Source organism: Meles meles, chromosome 18, assembly GCF_922984935.1.
Source record: "Meles meles chromosome 18, mMelMel3.1 paternal haplotype, whole genome shotgun sequence".
Lineage (NCBI taxonomy): Eukaryota > Metazoa > Chordata > Mammalia > Carnivora > Mustelidae > Meles > Meles meles.
In genome coordinates, this window is record NC_060083.1 from 53,588,747 (window position 1) to 53,609,136 (window position 20,390).

At 43.8% G+C, this 20,390-nt stretch overlaps 1 protein-coding gene across 2 annotated transcripts in view; it reads left to right on the top strand.

Moving 5' to 3' along the window:
• Positions 1 to 611: 611 nt before the first annotated feature.
• MAP2K6 (mitogen-activated protein kinase kinase 6) overlaps positions 612 to 20,390 on the top strand; it is a 126,066-nt gene continuing 106,287 nt past the window's right edge. For both annotated transcript variants that reach the window (XM_045985371.1, XM_045985372.1), the window contains exon 1: positions 612 to 893. In XM_045985371.1, the coding sequence (XP_045841327.1) occupies positions 878 to 893 (16 nt within the window). In that variant the 5' untranslated portion in view covers positions 612 to 877. The remainder of the gene's footprint in view (positions 894 to 20,390) is intronic.

Genomic DNA, 20,390 nt, shown 5'->3' on the forward strand with positions numbered 1-20,390 from the left:
TTTAACCCTTCAAGCAATGAGAACTAGTCCCCATCCCCCAACCCCCAGTAATGAATTTCAGGTTCCTGGAAAATCACCCACCTGGATCATTTCTGACTAAAAAAACTTTGCCATCTTCTCTTCAGTTGCAAAGGTAATCTTACCTGTAGCCAGCCAAATCACCAACCAATTCTCCAAGCGAGAAAAATGTTTTGTGTTGTTTTGTTTTTAAAATGGAGGTGTGTGTGGGGGGGGTAAAACGTCTCCACGCAGGGACAACAGGTGCTGCCCTGCAAACACGAAACAGCCAAGCCGACCTTCTCAGCGAGCCAAATGCTTTTCAGCTAACCTAATGTTCTTCAACTGTTGCTTCAGGGGCTTTTCGGTAACAAAAAATGCTCCCTCGCCTTGGCCCTGCCGGTTTTTGGCCGCATCACTTACTACGGACTGCGTGTCTGACTTGTTTATCTGGGCGCACCCAGTCATCTCGCTCAGCGACCCAAGCGACCACGTTTCCTTAAATCAGAGCCCCGTGGACTCTGCTCGGAACTACATTACCCAGAAGCCCCCGCGCTCTTCGCAGGAAGGACGTCTGCGCACTAAGATACTCAGTTCCAAGTTTGGAGCTTTTAGCTGCCAGCCCTGGCCCATCATGTAGCTGCAGCACAGCCTTCCCTAACGTTGCAACTGGGGGAAAAATCACTTTCCAGTCTGTTTTGCAAGGTGTGCATTTCCATCTTGATTCCCTGAAAGTCCATCTGCTGCATCGGTCAAGAGAAACTCCACTTGCATGAAGATTGCACGCCTGCAGCTTGCATCTTTGTTGCAAAACTAGCTACAGAAGAGAAGCAAGGCAAAGTCTTTTGTGCTCCCCTCCCCCATCAAAGGAAAGGGGAAAATGTCTCAGTCGAAAGGTAAGAGCCTATTTGCATTACTTGCAAAAATGCAAAGGGTTACGCATGCATTTATGAATGCATGGATGCAATTTTCGCCTGGCGATTGCATTTTTAAGTTTGAGGTTTTCCACAGCTCAGTTGCATTTCCTGTTTAGTATGTGTCTTTTTTTTGCAGACACAGAGAGTTCCTGTAAGGCAGGGCTTGCAGTTCAGCTGTGCATTGACGTTATTTGCATTCTTCTGCTAGGATTACTGAGCTCTTTTTGCCTTTTGCATAGTCAGGAGAGATAGAGCAGGTTGGTAGCGTCTAAATGTGCAGTGCTTTATATAATTGTAAAATTCTTTAGTATGCACACACATTATAAGTAATTTTATGTGCAACAGGAATACAAACTTTTAAAAAGTCTGTAGGTGCCGGTGAAAGGTAAAAGTTGAGTTAAACTAGTCGGAAATTAATGTAATCTTATATTCCTTTGGGAATAAAGCGTTGCGGTGCCCGTTTTTAGCTGAATTTTCATTGATACCGCTTTGAGCATTAAGCAACTTTTGATTTTGAAAGGAAGTAAAGGTGAAGTGTGAATAATAGCATATTACCGAAAAAGCAGACGAGAAGTCTTTCTCTTCTGAGATTTTTGCACTGCACACCAATTGCTTATTGGCTCACAGTATTTAGAAGCAGCAGCGAGGACATAGATGTTTTATGTCTCCCCGTTTAGGAGATGCTTTGCATCTGGGGGGGCAAATATGGGGAGGAAAACTGTACTTTTTAAGCATTACACCAACATGGGGGGAATGCACTGTTTCGTTGAAAATCATAATGAAATCTTTTAAGTGTGTAATTACGTGTATTTGGACAGCTATAATAGGTCAGAAATTCAGGGTTATGGTTGTTTTTAATTTTTTTCTTTTTCCTTTTTTTTTTTTTTTTTAAAACACAGTTGTATTTTGCAGGCTTAATGTGATACTGGGGAAGGGATTTAAAAAATTCCTGACATGGCACCAGAGAACTGAGGGGGTGCTGTCAGGTGCCTCCAGGACCCCAAGTCACTACTTGTTTCAGAACAAATCCCTCACTATAGAGAAAGCGTATGCCATATGAGAATGTGTGGAGGGAAGAGGCGAGTTAGGGATAGGTGAATAAGGCTACCAGGGACACTACGTGCATGGGTACAACCCAGTGAAATTAAAGTGTCTCATAAGCTTTCTGCCTTTTTTTTTTGGATTTTGTTGAATTCTACCTGATGGGAATCACACATCTCAGACCAAGAAGGAAGTGATATATGTTCTCAAGAGTTCAAAGTAGGGCTGTGTTTTCCTTGACCGTGAGGCAAGAATGGGAATTTGGAAAGCTCAGAGTGCTGAAGAACCTAGGAACCGGCATTATGAAGTACAGGTGTTCCTTAGTAGAGGGGAAACCTACGGTCTCCTGAGCAGAGACATAACAGCTTAGAATGGGCATTCCAGGCTTTGAGGTCTTAAAGAGCTGGCATCTAGTTACTTGGTATTTGGTATACGCTGATTTATTCAATTCAGTTTAATAGATGTATACATATGTATGTGTATGTGTGTATTCGTGTGTGTATGTAATATATATAAAGTGTGTGCATATATTGTATATATGTGTGTGTGTGTGTATACACACACACACACACACATATATATATAGCATAGGATTAGGGGGCATACAAAATATTTAAAATGTACTTGTTTCCTTCAAGGAACTTACCATTTAGAAAGCATGTGTGCAAATCATTGTGATACAAGATAATTGCGTAGATAGTGAAAAGAAATGGCCCAGTTGGGAGTTTAGAGATGGTAGTGATCTCTCTGGGAGATAAGAAGGTTTCATGAAGAAGATGGTATTATAGTGATCTTATCTATGGACCTTAGGGTCTAAAGTAAATCAGGTTTCTTTTCTACTTTTTTTTTTGGCTCACTCTGAAGGTAGCTCTGCCCCAGCAGAGCAAGTTTCTGAGCTGGGAAACTAGAAGGCACTAGCTCGGCCCACCTCCATGAGGACTGTGCCCATGGCAGATCAGCTCATCAGTTCCTAGGTAGCCAAATGGTTTTCTTAATTGGGTCCTCTTTGGAAGGTGCATCTGGTGCCAATGGGAGGTTCCTGTCCAAAAGGGAAATTATCGATACAAAGAAGCAATGATCATTTCAGAAATGGCATGGGAGCCTTGGCCTGGACGTTGAGTATGGAATTGGCCTGATTCGGTCACGATATTCTCAAGGGGCCAAGACATTTTTTTGCAGTACCAAACTGCTTTGCAATACTACAACCAAATGGAATGGGAGGCAAAAGTGAAAGGTGGATACAACTTCATGGTATTGAAGAATTTAACCACGTGTTCAATCCAAAGGACCTTTACGAACTTTCTAGATCACTATAATTCGGTCTCACAGACCTCTAATTTAAGGCAGAGCAGAGGCAAAGGAATTACAGACTCCCTGGGAGCTGGAAGGATCGGGCTGGGCTGCTTCTTTCCAGCCTTACCAACAGTGAGATTCCGAGAAAGAATTTCTTAAAAAGAAATTTTGTTTTCCACAGTTGTAACTTTAGGTGGTATGTTTTTCAGCTTGTTTATATTAGCTGTCTGGGGTTGAGCTGACATTTTTCAAATATTAAAGTGGTAGAATGCCTTTTGAGGAAATCTGAAATGTAAGTTAACAGGAAGGGCACCCAGAAAGTGCAGGAATTCCTGCACATTACAGGAAGACAAGCTACAGGAAAAATGTGTCATCTACATTACCCGGGAGAGAAAAACTATTGTTATTAGCCATGATGATTTGAGGGAGGAAGGGAGAGAGGGAGGTCGGGAGGTCCGGCATCTCCCTGTTCACCTGAAAATACAGACAAAGTTTGACTCTGTTAAGAGAGGCACTCTCTCTCCCTTCTCCCTCTTTTCACCTTTTAAAAATATTAGCTTCCCTTAGTTTAAGACAGTACTGGGTAAATCGTGTTGGGGGAAATGCACGGAAGGCATAATTCAAAAGCATGTGGGAGTGGGGCAGACACTCCTAGGGGCTCTTTTCTGCTGTAATTCATTCCACCCTGGGAAATGAAATGTGTAAATTTCTCATTCTGTATAAATTCCTTTGTTAGGTTGTACCAGACAGACTTGTCATGCTTAGCCTGTAATCTGAGCCAGGATGTTTTATAACCCCGTACATCTCAGGACACAAAATCAGAATAGGTACCTTGGGTTTCCCCGAGCTTGTTTTGTGTCCCTGTGGCATTCAGCATTTCGCAGCCCGCTGAGTGTCAGCTGCGGGGGGGTTCCGAGGGGCTCTCCTGGTGGTCCATTTGATGCTGGAGTTACAAAGGGCTGAGCTTTATCTCATTGGAACTACTTTCTAGTATTTTAAAATCTGAAAGATCTAAAAGGAATATTTTTAGAACCAAAGAAGAAAGTACACACATAGCACTTGTTCATTACATTGGGGAGGGGAGGCGAACCATAAGAGACTATGGACTCTGAAAAAGAACCTGAGGGTTTTGAAGGGTCAGGGGTGGGAGGTTGGGGGAACAGGTGGTGGGTAATGGGGAGGGCACGTTTTGCATGGAGCACTGGGTGTTGTGCAAAAAGAATGAATACTGTTACGCTGAAAAAATAAATAAAATGGAAAAAAAAATACAAAAAAAAAATAAAATAAAATAAAAATAAAGAAAAGGAAAGTAAGACTCACTAGTGACCACAGCATACATTTTGGCTTATATCCTTTGGGACTTTTTTTTTTAAATGGTCCCTGTATATGTGTATGAATAAATGTAAAGTGTGTATAGACCTAATGCCTATTTAGTTACCTTTTGTTTCACTTACCAATGTACTGCGAGGTATTTCCAAGTGAATATATATATATATACATACATACATACGTATATGTGTGTGTATATATATATATATTTATATATATATTTTTTTTTGAGTGGAGGAGGGACAAAGGGAGAGAGAGAATCTGAAGCAGATTCCCCGCCCAGTGTAGAGTCGAGGCGAGGCTTGATCCCGTGACCCTGAGATCATGATCAAGTGGCTGATGCTTAATCATCTGAGCCACCCATGTGCCCCCCAAGTGAATGTATTTCAACATTCATAATATTCAGTTGTCTTTTGTTTACTTCAACAGAACCTTCATGTTGATTCACTTTCAGTATCATGAAGTTACCAGGAGGGTCAGCTCAGCTCGTATGTTATTCTGTAGACTGTGGCCTTAGACGAAGTCCCAGGTTCTGGATATCAAATTCTTCCCTACTGTCCTTTTCTGTTCCACCTTTTAAAAATAGACTTCTTATTATAAAACTGATATACACTCATTGGAAACAAAATTCAAGCCAAAGAGAATTTCATAATAATAAAAGTAAAATCACTTCAACTCATACCATCCAGAGCTAATTACTGGTTACCTTTCGGTAAGCATCTCCCTACCTTTGTATGCACATACGTGACTGCATACATACACGTAAGTGCTATTTTTGCACGTGGTAAATGATACTTTGCAACTTGCTTTATAGTCTGCCATGTATGGCGGATCTTTCCCTATTCATACACATTCACTTACCCCATTCTTTTAAATAGTTGCTTATTTTAATTTGTAAGGATGTAGCTGTTTAATTAATCTCCAGGTAGACTTTCATATAGTTCATTTTTTTTTTTACAGCTATAAGCAACATTGGAATGAACGCCATGAACATACATTTGTGCATTTGCCCAATTATGTCTTTAAAATGAATTCCTAGAAATGGAAGTGCTAGGTCAGAGGGCGTGGACATATTGCCAAATTGCCCTCCAGAGACCTAACACGAATTCTTATTCCCATCAGTGTCTGGGAGTGCTCATTCTCTGGTTTAAGCATCACAGTAAACATTACCAAACAAATTGCTCTCCAGAAAGGCTAATGGCTACTTTCCTTCATCCTAGGTCTCATAATTTGAAAAAAAAAAAAAAAAAAAAAAAAAAAAAATCTTTGCCAATTTGATTGAAGGTGTTAGTACTTATTGTCATTTGCATTTTTTAGTAAAAAAAGGAAAGTTGAAATCCCCCCCTTTTTTTTTTGACATTTGTGTTTTATGTGTTTCAGTTTTTCTCATAAAATATATCTTGAAGTTTTAATTTGGGGATCAGATTATTTCCAAAGTTAGTACAGAACATTCCAAAATTGCAAAGCTTAGGTAATCGCGGGTTGAAAGTTGGGTCCCATGTGTCTCAACTGTTTAGTTCCCTGGTGAGTTCTAATTTTAATTTTAACCCAAATGTCTTAAGTAAACCTCACATGTTTCATAAATTCATTTTGTTATACATTTATAGCTATCTAGATCCATATTAAAAATAAGAAAAAAAGGTAATGATCTGATTAAAATTCTAGTCTGGAAAATGGCTTACTTCTGGACAATTTCTGCATTTTCAGTTAATCTCTACAGGCAAAAGTAGCTTTTCTTTAGTTTCATAAATAATTCTTGCCTAGCACCTGGCTGTGTTCTATGCACTGTTGCAGAAAAGTTGCCTTTTTATTTTTAAGCCCCATGTGCAATCATGCGCATCATAAAAGTGGTTTAGTTTGTGAGATTTGTTAGAAGAACTAAGGCTGTGGTCAACTTTGATGACATCCCAAATTATATGAAAATCACAAGGTCTTATCATAGCCTTCTTGAGTGAACATGCTTATTTATGCATCCTGATATTCAGTGATAGAATTTAGAGTTAGGGAAGGAATTTTGTAGTCTAATCAGCTCATTTTACAAATGAGTAAACTGAAGTTTTGCAGGAAAGTGATTTGCCTGTAGACAGCCAGAGGTGGAATTAGTCCCCTGATTCTCTGTCCCAAAGTTCTTTTCACTAAACAACGCGCAAAGATGAGCAGTCCACATCTATAAAGCATTTTTTTTTCTTCAGAATCTTTAGTATATTTCACACTTTTGTTTTGTTTGTTTTTGTGGGGAGCATGCTGGCAAAAGGCGCTGACAGGCCAAACAGTAGGGGCTCTTTTCCTGGCCCCAAGAAATGGTGATCCATGAATCATGGTGGTGGGGCTTCTTCCCAGTTCTCTGCCAGGGGCTATTTTGCAAATATTCTCATTTTAATTCGCAGTGCTTACACTCTACAGCTGCAAGTTTTAACCACTGTAATTGTTATTTGCCTTTTATGGACGATCTCTGAAAGCCCCTGCTGGGTAGCTAACATCTCTTCTTGTAGATCTTTGTGTCTCTACCTCTTTTAGCATTGTGCTGATAAATAATAAGTGCTCAATAAATGTCTGACGGAGTATTTTTATTCAGTGGGGGGTCTCTATCACTTCCCTCCACATTTCATCAGAGGTTTGGGGTAATTAAATTATAAGGTAATTTTCTTCCTCTGTTGCCTTGTTTGCATTAATATGCCTATTAGATCTTTGCTTCATTATTTGGAAGTTGCAAGAATAGGATAAATGACAATTTAGATGGCTGAAGAAGTGTCATTTCTCCCACCGATGTCCTCTAGACAGATTTAGAGGTGGTCTGATCCTTGGCTTCTTCTTTTAAAAATATGCGGAACTGGGGTGCCTGGGTGGCTCAGTGGGTTAAGCCTCTGCTTTCGGTTCAGGTCACGATCTCAGGGTCCTGGGATCGAGCCCCACATTGGGCTCTCTGCTCAGTGGGAAGCCTGCTTCCCCCTCTCTCTCTGCCTGCCTCTCTGCCTACTTGTGATCTCTGTCTGTCAAATTAAAAAAGAAAAAAAAATACGCGGAACTAAGATGAGCTGTCTTAAGGATCCGATGGGATGGGACAGGAGTGAATGGCTCCCATCCTGTGCTGGTCTCAGGAGCTCTTTGTAAGTTACCTCAGTACTTGAGCCTCTGAAGGGTTGTCAGGGATAATCTGAAAGTTTTCAACAGCTGGCGGCTCGTGACAAAACGGAATTCTGCAAGGATAACCCCCACATGCAACAATTCCCCACTTCCTCCTAACCCACCCCTGATGTCCATGCTGCCCCCCCCCCCCCGCTTCTGTCCTGGGATTGATTTTTGCCCTGTATCCTCATAGGGTCTTCCTTTCCTGAGCTGGTCCATACAGTTGTGTATGCGGCCCATAAAACCCCTTTCTGCACTGAAAGGATATTCAGGTTATAAGCTAGTCACACGAAGTCTATCAAAGCATTGTAGTGGAGTCATGTTCAGTTGTGAGTTGAAGCATTAAATAGACATTTGCTGGATAGCCCATTGTCTGCTTTATATTCGAGTCTCTTTATCCCTCCTTACGTTGGATAGTTGGATTGGGATCAACCTTTTTTTTTTTTTTTTTAATAGCTGTAGGTCTTCTAGATGTGGATCTCAGTCCACACCCCAACACCCCGTGCTATCCTCATCCATCTATTATGGGAGTGACTTTTCACGTGTTATGCCTTTGAACTTCACATAAATCCTTTGGGGATAATTACCATTACTGTTAATTTACAAATGGGGAAACTGAGGCTCAGATGCGTTAACGACATACCTGCGGCTGGATGACCAGTAAGCAGCAGAGGCAGGATGCAAAGACAAGCCTGTCTGACCACAGGGCCCATGCTCATTCTCAGGGAAGTTGAACACTGGAGCCTCATCTGTGTTTAAGGATAGCCCATGAGCTACTATGGGAAAAACAACCCCAGAGAGTAATATTTCGTGACACATGAAAATCATATAACATTCAAAGTCAGTGTCTACAAATAAAGTTTTATTAAGACTCAGCTGTGCACATGCATTTATGTGTTGTCCGGGACTGCTTTTCCCCTCCCGAGCAGTGGTAGAGTTGAATAGTAGTGATGGAGACATTATGCCCCACAAAGCCCAAAATAGTTACTGTTTGGCCTTTTTCAAAAAACATTTGCTGACCTTGCCCTTTATGACTTATTTCAATCAAGTAATGGAATCTTTTCATGATGGGGCTTCCATATTACATTCCTCTTTGGCTTTAATTGGAAATTGTTAAACCTGGACAACTACTCCACCAGCGACCTCTGAGGCCCAGCCCACAGGAAATGTCTGAGTGGTGCTTCTCCTGGTTATGGGATTTGTAGGCCATTGCTCATTTCCGCCGAACTCAGCTACCAGTCTCCGGCAGCCCATCCTGGGGTCCTTTCCCCTCCGCTGTGCTCTTCCTGTTTGCTTCAGATTTCTTTTCTTTATTGCCCCTCCCACTGAGAAGCTGTTCATTCGTTCTTCCCCTGCTCCCTTCCTTCTTCCCTTCCTGATCTCACATTTTGTTGAAAAAGCCATAAAGTAAAAACAATTTCTCACTGCCATGGTTGCCTGGCTTTGTTGATTCTGATCATGAGCCAGCCCAGAAGGTCCATCGTCTCTTTTGTGTGGACAGAAGATGGAAGCTTCCCTCTGGGTGTAGGATCTTATGCATCTTACCCAGAGAGCTTTGCACTTACCATCGCCTGCGAAGGTTGGAGCTGGTGTATCACATCGACTCTCCCACCCCTGGGTGGACACTTTGGTTTGGGGAAGGAGTATCCTTTTGCTTACAGAGTCACTTAAACTGTGGGTATTGTGTGTATGTAGGAAGGAGGGTCCCGGGAGGTGTTCTGCAAAGGAAGGGAGGGAAGAGGTAGGGATGGAAGCTAACGGGAGACAGAGTCGCTTCAGTAGGATGAGCCCAGACTCGCTCACCGTACTCAGAGTGAGGTAAGTTTAAGTCACATACGGAGGAGGGCTACAGTTCTTACTCTCCTAGATGGTAGCAAGGCTGCAGATTCTTTCTGTATTGCAGATGCTGTGCTTAGCCATCGATGTGAATTACCCCCTTGTCCCCTTTCTAGGGTGTGGCGAGGTGATGCCCCATTTTGTATATGAGCAAGCTGAGGCCAGAGAGGTCAAGGAACTTACCTTAGATGGCATTGTTGAAAGCACAGCAGTGGCTTTAATCAAGGTCTGTCTGACAGTAGAACCTGAGCTCCTGGCTCCTCCACTTCAGTTACGTTACCCCATTCATACATTTATGAACCCATTACCCAGAAGACAGGGCTGGTGGTAGAAAACACGAGTGGATTCCGTGTGAATTTCCATCCACCGGGGCTGGCTATGATAATTAGGAGGGGCTGTCCAGTGTCTACCTATGTAGAGGTTCCTTTTGACGTGTTCCTTTAAGCTTCTGTTGATCATGGGATAGCAAGTCTGACTCATTCTGAGCGTTAAGGTTGAATTCCAAGTACAAAGTATCCATGGGTAGAAGGAAGCTGGTTACAACTGGTCTACTGATAGATATTGTAACAGACAGGAAGTTACTGTTAAACATCAGCAGTGAATATTGATTCCATTAGCTGTCTTATAGGGTGTAACGAAGCAGATCCAAACTTGAGGTGTTTCCCTGCACCTCTCAGTTAAACTTTTTTTTAAACAATAGTAAGAACATGACCAGTTTGGCACCACCATACCTAAGAAGAGGCATATAATTCCTTTGTGGCTTAGTGATTTCCTGTATTCCTGGTTATTTCTCTGTAAAGGTAACAAGTGTCATTTCCTTGAAATTGCGAGTGAGCCTACCTGTCCACTGCTTTCCTCTTGTACTGGATGGTGTGGAAGAAAGTAGAATTCTCTTTTTGTGGTAGAGGAGGCAGCTGGGGGAGTGGGGAATGAACTCTCTCTCTCGACTTTTCTCTCCAGCCAAAGCAGGATGGTCACACGTATGTTTCAGTCGTTTCCCAGGGATCCCATGCAGAAGTCATGGGGATAGATGGTCTGGATGTTGAGTGACAAGTTATTTATTCCCTTCCTCCATTCCCCCAACTCCAGTCCAATACGGGAGGAATGGGTTAGAGATAAGGGTAAGGCTAGACTCTGAAGAACCAGCAGGAACAGAATGGTAAAGAGTTTGGGAATTCTTCTGGAGTGAAGGTGCGGAAACAACCTCTCTGTGGTATTTGAAATCGTAATAACCGTATTCTCCCCGCTTTCTTGACTCCTTCGTGTGCCCCAAACTCCGCTGCCATTTGAAAAACATAATCCCAGAGACTCTGAACATGCCTAAAGGGAGAGCTCGCATAAGGGGTTTGTCCAGATTAATTCAACCAGTAAAGTTGGGATCGATGGTTCCATTTAAGACATTGAGCTTGTGGAACTAGACAGAGGAGCACCGAGCCCTGGTCTCCTACTTATTTGCTATGAGGCTTGAAAAATCTTCTTACGCTCTAGCTTTGGTTTCTTTACCAGCTAAATGGAGAGACTGACACTCCTTCACAGGATTGTTACAAAAATTAGGGAAGTTTATCTACGTCATGTGTTTTGGCCAGTGCTTGGAATCATCTCTTCAACAAATATTTATTGGGCACGCTGCTGGGTTTGAGGCATTGTGCTGTGCCAGGCTCACTGTGAACATAAATTTGCTCCCTTCTTCCTTTCTGTCTAGCTCTAAGAAGCTTATAGTCTAGTAGGAGGTTAAGAAAAGCACAGATATGTGTAGACTGGAAGCTAGAATCCTAGCTATGCCCAGAAGAGATACCATGAGTCGGGAGGTCCAAGGGATGAGAAGGAGCTCAGGGAAATTTTTATAATGAGTGTGCAAGTATCAACATGAATTTCAGAGCTGATGAGGAAATTGTGCCCGGGATCCAAGGTCTGGATAGGGAAGGAATCTTGCTTGACTTCAAGAACCCAGGGGCACCAAGAGATTGTTCATATAGGCACAATAGTTCCTTAGAAGAATAAAAAAGAGATATCCAAGCAAAATACCCAAAGCTTAAAAGACCTCATTTGTATTTTCTAAGAATTTCCTTTTTCTTACCAAGCTATATACTATTGTTATTACTTATGATCACAATAAGTTAATAAATGGAATATATTCTCTCTCATACTTTTAGAGGTTTTTTTTTTTTTTTTTTTTTTTTGTGATTGTGGAAACTCCAGGAAATCCAGAGGTTAATAGTTAAACAAGTATATCATATCACCTGGGTTTATAGGCACACTGTAATTATATAAGCAAGCTGTTGGTTCAATGATCAACGTCTAGCTAAGTCAGGGAATATTTTCCAGAGCATGGCCACAGCTGCAATTTTCATTTTTTATAAACTGCCAACCTGCCTTTTCCATTTCTTAGGGCTTTTCCTTTTTCTAGAATCATCAGAAGTCAGTTAGAGAGGAAAACTGTGCAGTGCACTTCTGAATTTTACTTACCTTATGGGAGGTGTTCCAGAAGGTTCTTTGTTTTACCAAAGTTACTCTCTCCAGCAGGATATTGGGTACTGGCAAGAAAGTTCATAAATCTTGTGTGTGGGTATTTTCAATTTCAGAAAAATTCCATTTAAAAGATAAATACACGGAAACAATTGATAGGTTCAATTAACTTATCTTTCATTATCTTGGTTTAAAAAACACAGTGACCTATAGCTCTGAAGCTCCCAGTATGTCCTTTCTCAGTGTGACCAGTACGTAGTCACCTGCTTTCTCCTCAGTGACTTCATTCAGCTCAGGGTCAGTAAAGTGGGGGAGGCGGGTGGGTGGACTCACCTGCCTTCAGAGTCAGGAAAGGGACAGGGCACTTTTTGCCTCACCTTGCTGTGTGGCTAAGGAGCACGTAAGACCCAGCCAGGTAGATAGGACCCGCCAGCTCTGTCTTCTCTTGAATGGCTTGCCAAGTCTTCTTGCTTGGGACTTTGTTCCTGAATGAGCTTCCATTTTTATAAGTGAAGTAGAAAAAAAAATGCAGATTTAATTCTGGAGCTGATTTAAGAGTGAGATTGAGGGGCACCTGGGTAGCTCAGTGGTTAAGCGGCTGCCTTCGGCTCAGGTCAGGATCCCCCGGTCCTGGGATCCAGCTGGCAGCGAGCTCCCTGCACAGCAGGGAACCTGCTTCTGCCTGCTGCTCTGCTTGTGCTCTGTCAAAAAAAAGAAGAAAAAAAGTGAGATTGAGAGCTCTTGATACATTAGGGTTAGAATAACTTTTCCATCCCCAATTTCAATCTTTTTTCCCCCCCCTGATGTGATCTGGCTAAGGACAAGAGAGTCAGTGTTGGCTGGGTAAGGGCGTGTGGGGGATGGTTGAGAAGGCTGGGGGTGCCGAGGACCATATATTTTTTTAGTTGAATTTAACAAACATTATCGAACCATTAAATTCCCTGCCCCTTGCACTGTGCTATGTAAATACCCAGACAAATAGAATTCCATCGCTACCCTTGAGAAGCTCTATAGTCTGGTGGGATGTTGTCTTTCTCTAGGGCTGCCAGAACAGATAACACAAATTGGGTGGCTCACACGATAGGAATTTATTGTCTCACAGCTTTGGAGGCCACGGGTCTGAGATCATGGTGGTGGCCAGGTTGTTCTTTCTGAGGGCTGGGAGGGAGAATCCGTTTCATGCTTTTCTTCTAGCTCCTGGTGGGTTGCTGACCATCTTTGACATTCCTTGGAGGCACGTAGATGCCTCGTCACCTGGCCTATGTCTTCATGTTCGCGTGGCGTTCTCCCTGTGTGGGCACCTGTGTCGAAGTATCTCCTTTTTATGATGACATGGTCATATTGGATTAAGGCCCCCCTTAATCCCATGTAACCTTAAGTGATGATAAATGCAATAACCCTATTTCCAAGTAAGGTATATTCGGAGGTACTGGGGGGTTAAGACTTAAACTTAACAATTTTAGGGGGACATAGTTCAACCCATAACATGGGAAGAGAACCTTGGCGGCGCGCTCATGCGCTCCTTGTGATATGCCCATGAGTTCTGTTACAAGCTGCAGCCAGGACATCCGGGAAGGTAAATGGTCTCACTCCCTGGGAAGGTGAAGAAAGCAGTCAGTAGGGGGAGAACCTTAAACTGGTAATAATGGAACTTGCAATGTGGTTCTTCTCGGTAGAAAAAACAAGTACAACAAGAGGCTAGCCATCTGGTCCGTGAGCAGACTACCTGCTCTTCCTTCTGATTTTCTATTGTTAATGACAGACTGGATGCTTCTAAATTGGGGGATGTTAGCTTGGAAAACACACCACACACACACACACACACACACACACTCTCACACACGCTGTTGCTGTATGGCTTCCCCACACTGAACTCACGTTTGGGGATAATGAGATCTACTGAACACTTGCAGCGGTTGTCACAGGCAGCTTTCTTGGACAGACGCAGAGGCAGTGCACGGAGCAGCGGGGGAAGAGGGCATCCTTTCCTTGTAACACATGGTCCTCGTCCTAAGGAAACAAATCTGAAGAGGGAATAGGAATGAGTAAGAACCAAGGCTCTGTAGCCAGGCAAAGCTTATTTTTAGAAAAGGCCTGTAAGCCTTTAAACAAAAAAAAAAATTCTACTTGAGTGTTACCAAGCTCTTAAATATTGATTTTTTTCTTTTTTGAGAGCGAGAACGACCATGCGAACGGGGGAGAGGGAGGGGCAGAGGGAGAGAGAGAATCTTAAGCAGGCTCCACACCCAGCGCAGAGCCCAACTCAGGGCTTGATCTCAGGACCCTGAGCTCATGACCCGAGCTGAAATCAAGAGTCGGAAGCTTACCCCACTGGGCCACCCAGACGCCCCTCTTGAGTATTGATTATTAACAAAGGGTCTTTTCAACTCTGTGTATATTTATTAGGGTTAATAGTCATCTTTATTTTCTTAATGTGGTCAGAGTAGGTTTGGCATCAAATGGCGTATGAATGTACTAGGATCCAGCTTGGGTGAGAGGGCCAGTGTGGGATGAAATTGTCAGGGCACGTTGTGGTGGGAGGGGGGTGGCTGAGGGTAAGGTCGGTGGGAAGGAACTTTTCCAGCTTAGGACAGACATCCATGTCCTGCTGCCCTGTTAGGGTTTGATGGGGGTATGCTTCAAGTATGGGTGGGTGGGGGGGCAGGTGGTCACCCCAGAAAAAAGCTGGAGGAGGATAAAGCATCCCTCAGAGCTCAGTGGGTGGTCGTGAGACAGGCAGTCCAAACAGCAAAAGGACAGGTGGGCAGCAGAAGCGAGGCAGAAAGTCAAGTATTCGATGAGTCAACGTGAAAAGGGAAGAAAGAAATAATAAACAGGGAGATCGGTTGGAACACAGGGACTGGCGACTCAAAGGGTCCAGGCAACCAGGGTGCAGAATTCAGGCAGGAGCGGCCATCGCTTCCCTCCCACGTTAGCCCTGCGCGTGAGGAATGACTATGCACCTCACCTGTTTCTCGCAGCCTCCGAAGGAGTCTTGGTTCATCTGGCTATTATGTGATGCACTCCCTGGGAGCCGGTGGTGGCAGGGTGTAGAGGGACTTGCAGAAAAAGAGCAGCAGCAACTAGTTTGAGGCTTGTTTGAAACGAGCCCAGACTGATCTCCATGTTGAGTACCTGCGTGCAGCTCGCAGTGGGACCAACGGAGTCAGAGGAAAACAGGAAATAGTGAATCAGCTGCATCGGCAGGCTCCTTGGTTTGTAGACTGAAGCCAGCTACTGGTTTTCTGTCTGAGGTTAAGAGGCGAGCACAGTCTTAATGTGAGACGGCAGCCCCGGGTCCAGGGCATTCCCATTCTAAGGCAAAGCTGGGAAGCAGAGATGTTCGCGATGGGCTGGGTAGTGTGGAGAGGGAAAGCTTGTGTGATCTTCTGTCCTAAAAACATCTCAGGGGGATGGAGAGACTCAGTCTTCGCTGAAGCCATTGGGCAGCGTCCAGAAACTGGTATGATTTTTGTTCCCTTTGATCCAGCGTTTCTGTTTTGAGAACCTGTCCTGTAATAACTAGTGATTTTGGAGGGCCTACTATGTGCTTGGTGATAAACACTTTACTTCTTAGCTCTAGTTTTCATAAAAACCTGAGAGCAAAGTCCAAGTATCCCCAATTTACAAAGGAGGGAATTGGACCGCAGAATTAATAACCTGCCTGAGATCAGAGCGTTTGGGCTTGCAGAGCTGGGATTTGAGTCTAGTTCGTTTAAATTCCAAAGTTGATGTTTTTCACCGTGTAACTGCCATGGCAGAGGAGTGAAAAATAGAAACGCGCTACTGTGTAATGATAAAGGGAGAGCCTGATGCGCAGTAGGTTCCGGAGACAGCAAGAATGTGAATGGGAAGACGGTTATGACCCAGGAAGAATGGATATAGATATGTGGAGTGATTACACGGATATGAAAGTGTTTATGTCTTTGTATTTTATTTTATCTCATGTCAAAGTGTTTTTATTAGGGAGAGTTTCACTGAGTCTAATTGTAGGAGGTATCGTTGAGCCTGGGAAGAACTAAGAAAGCATTTTCTGACTCTCTCTCTGCTTGCTCGGCCTTTGGAGGGGCGCTCATTCTGTTTTTCTTGGGAGGGTCTTTTCTGTTTTGCCCCGCAGACTCATCAATAGGCCCATGGTTTATTAGTTTTTTGTTTTTTTTAAAGATTTTATTTTTAAAGATTTTATTTATTTATTTGAGAGAGAGAGAGAGAGATCACAAGCAGGCAGAGAGGCAGGCAGCAGGGGTGCGGCGAAGGGCAACCAGGCTCCCCACTGAGCAGAGAGCCCCCCACTGAGCAGAGAGCCGATGCGGGGCTCGATCCCAGGACCCTGAGATCATGACCTGAGCCGAAGGCAGAGCCTCAACCCACTGAGCCACCCAGGTGCCCCTGGTTTATTACTTTTTAATTTAATTTTTTTTTTTTTTTTAAGTAGGCTCCATACCTGGCATGGAACCCAATGTGGGGCTTGAACTCATGACTTTTGAGATCAAGACCTGAGCTGAGATTAAGACTGAGCCACCCAGGTGCCCCTCTGCACATAGTTCAAAAGTGCTACTAGCCCTGTATCTGTATGACTTTGTGGTTTCAGTATCCATTGTTCGGCTGGTTACAGTCTTGGGTCTGAGATCAAATTCTCTCTCTTTAAAGGGAAAATCATCACTGTGATAAAGGGTAGCTGTGGATTGACTGGTCCTGAGTCAGGCATCCATCCCTGGGGCTGAGGGCGAAGCACGGGGCCTGCTGCTACTTAGAGGTGCTGTAAACCTGGGTCATCTGAGTAGGGAGCCTAAGCGAGACAGAAAAATGGGTTGACTTGATAAGCACACGGGAAGGAAATACAGGAGGAAATGAAAACAAGGAATATGGCCCCCGAGGCTTTAATGGGAGTGAGGTTCTGACCGTATGGTGACCTGTGGTGTTTCAGTCATTCTTCTTATAACAAGGCATTATAAATTTGCCTGCCATTAATAATAAAGAACCTAGTTAACGAGGAAGGAGAGGCATCTGCTCAGAACCTCTCATAGTCTGTGAGCGGAAGAGACTCAGACCCTCCGCGCGGCCCATCATCTGTTCGGTTGTAAAGGTCTGTTGCCTTTACACGGAGCGGTAACACCGTGTGGTGAACCAACTGAATCTGCTTTTGGACAGAAAGAGCAGCACAGAAAGGGTATGCGGGTGCTCTCCCTGTTGGCGAAGTGATAGATACGGGACTCGTTTTCTGATAATGTGCCCGTTGCCCAGGTTCGTGGGACAGAGAGCTTGGGCAATACACACCTGGCAAGATGGAAGTGGTTTCCAATCATGGAAGGTTCATCTAGCAAGGATCCCAGAAATCATCCAGGTTGAACACCTCATTTCATAGATGAAGCGAGTATGGCCAAGCGAGCTTGAGTAACTGAAAAGGTCAAGGTGAAGGCAAACTAGATCTGGAAGACAGATCTCTGACTCCCACACCTGGACTGCTGTTAGCCTGCCAGGTGCATCCTGATGCGGAGCCAACCTTTGACTCTCTGGGGAGCCCTTCTACTCTTCCTATAAAGACAGAAACTAGACCCTGAGGCTTAAAGATAAAACACAAACATCAGTGCCAGGCACAGTGGAAATCAGGACCTCTGTTTATTCAGTGGGGCATCTGATGATTGAATGGGTCTTGTTCAATCAGGCATGCGGCCGTTCATCCATTCATTCATTCTCTGAACATTTATTAGATGCTTCTCTGTGTGGTTCACGGCAAGGCACCGGGAAGTGTCCAGAGAAATGCTTCCTACTTGCAAGAAGCTCAGTTTCTAATGGAGAGCAGGTGTGTGGACCCGCATTTGTGATGTCCTGATAGCTCAAAGGAAAGGTGATTATCTGCTGAGATCTTGCAAAGGGAATGGGAGAGTCGGGGGTTGGGGTGGGAGTTGAAGCGGACTCAGCTCTGGTCTGTGGGGCCGTTTGAGGTGGAAGGAGTGTTGCAGAAGTCCAGAAGCTCTGTGTGGTTGGAAGGTAGGGGTCATCTCACAGAGTAAGGAGACAGGATGTCGGAGAAATAGGCAGGGGCCGAGGTACTTGCAAATCAGATGGCGTTCGTTGTTCATTGCTTGACTCTGACACCGGGTACCAGGCATTACTGAGAAAGGGTTTCTTCCAGCAGCTAGATTCATATAATTTTTGTATTTTAGACTCAACTATGCATCTATGTCCCTTAGCAACAGGTTTTGTTAGTATTCTGAGCTCGATATGAAATGGAGAGCCAAATTAGCATTGAAGAGCTTTCCTTTGGCACATCCACGACGAACTTGCTTTATCAGTTAGAAAAAGAAAAGACATTAGCCTTTATAGGGAAGAGAGTTTGCCCGGGTTGATTAATATTAGAGGTTTTCTTTACCATTGGATGACTCAACTCATCATGACATTTTGTTGGCATTTTGTCAACTTGCACTTGGCTTTGTTCTATAGGGCATGCCTTGAGGTCTGATGATGGAGTTTTTATTCATCTGGGCATGTCTCCCATCCTGCTGTTTTGTTTTTTAGCTAACTAACTTGACTTTCCTGCCTGCCAAGACCCCGGGAGCTTGCTTCCCCAGACTCCATTACTTCCTCCATGAGGTCAAGTGTGTGCCGCTCACATAGGAGGGCCTGCCGTTCTGGAGGTTTTCTGGAGCAGAAACCCCAGCCTGTGTAATCTAGAGCTGGAGATTCCAACTGCCTGGACTTTGGAACTCAGACTTGATCCGGAGGGAGAGGAATGCTCTCTGGTTCCAGAGTCTGGTTCCAGAGTCTTACAAAAGTGCGGGAGGGAGTGCCCAGTGGTGATGGAAAGCGAAATCAAACCTGAGGTGGTCTTTCCAAATTTCATAAGCAGCCAGTACTATTTTTGTGTTATTTTTCAACTTTTTTAAAAAAGATTTTATTTATTTGAGAGAGAGAGCCCTAGAGTGTGCACTCATGCACACACACACACATACACACGCATACACAAGTTGGAGGAGGGGCAGAAGGAGAAGCCGACTCCCCCCTGAGCAGAGAGCCCTAGGTGGGGCCAGATCCCAGGACCCTAGGATCATGACCTGAGCTGAAGGCAGATGCTTAACAGACTGAGCCACCCAGGCGCCCCTAAACTTTTCTTTTTTAACTTAGAATTTCCTAAGTGTATATCCATGGCCTTGCATAGTTCTTAGCAACAAACTTAGCAACAAATCAGAGAAAAAAAAATGAACTGGTTATCTGTATTTTTGGTTGGCTTTGTGATCTTATCTACCTCATCTAACTTGCTTGGGCCTCAGTTTCCTCTCCTTGTAACTGAACAGTCACTGTATTCTGTTGATTTTAGGAAATGCCTGATTTGACTGGGAAGATGCATTAAGGCTGAAACATGGGGAGAATACAGAGATACAGTACAAATACAGAAGCCTAAAATTAGGACAGGTGACTGTTAACAGATGAAGTATTTCAAACATTTTTACCTGCCCTCCACTCCCGTCGGGCTCAAGAAAACCATCCACGCTTTTGTCGTTTTATAGTTTGGAAGTAGTTAACTACTTAAACCATACTTTCATCGCCACCTGAGTTTCCATATAACTGGGCCCTTGTTTGTTCTCCAAAATGCATTTATCCCTTTTCACTCTAAGAATAAAAGGTCAATAATGGAGATGGGGGAAGAACTTGGTTCTTCGTGTAACAGTTGTGAACGCGAGGGTCTATGACGCGGAAAGTTTATGCAGTCTTCACAGAAAGGACAGAATCAGCTTTATGGGTTGGTGTGGAGCCAGCATTCCTCAAAGTCTCAAAAAACTCAAAAATGTATTCCAATCATGTGGAATTGATTTGAAAGAAGAAAATAGATGGGCGGCCGGCAGTGTTAGATTGTTCGACTACAAACAACCCTTGAAAAGCAGTGAACAGCTGTCACACTTCTCTGTCCTCTGCGGGGATTTAGCTTTGGAAAGATAACAAGTTTGCAAATTAACAGATCTCATTTAATTCCCCCCTACCCCCACACACTCCCCTCAGAGCACAGGCCTTTGCTTCTCTGGAACCAAAGAACATTGGATTCCTCTTCCTCACTGTTGAATATGTCAGTAATCAGACAGTTGGGCAAGGAGAATGAATGGAGCAGTACTATCGTATATTTTTAGTTTTATGCTAATGACTCCACAATAAGTATTTCTCATATTTTTTTTTAATTTTTTAAAGATTTTATTTATTTATTTGACAAAGAGAGAGAAAGAGAGAGATCACAACAACTAGGCAGAGAGGCAGGCAGAGAGAGAGGAAGAAGTAGGCCCCCTGCTGAGCAGAGAGCCCAACGTGGGGCTCCATCCCAGGACCCTGAGATCAGGACCTGAGCCAAAGGCAGAGACTTTAACCCGCTGAGCCACCCAGGTGCCCCTCTCATAT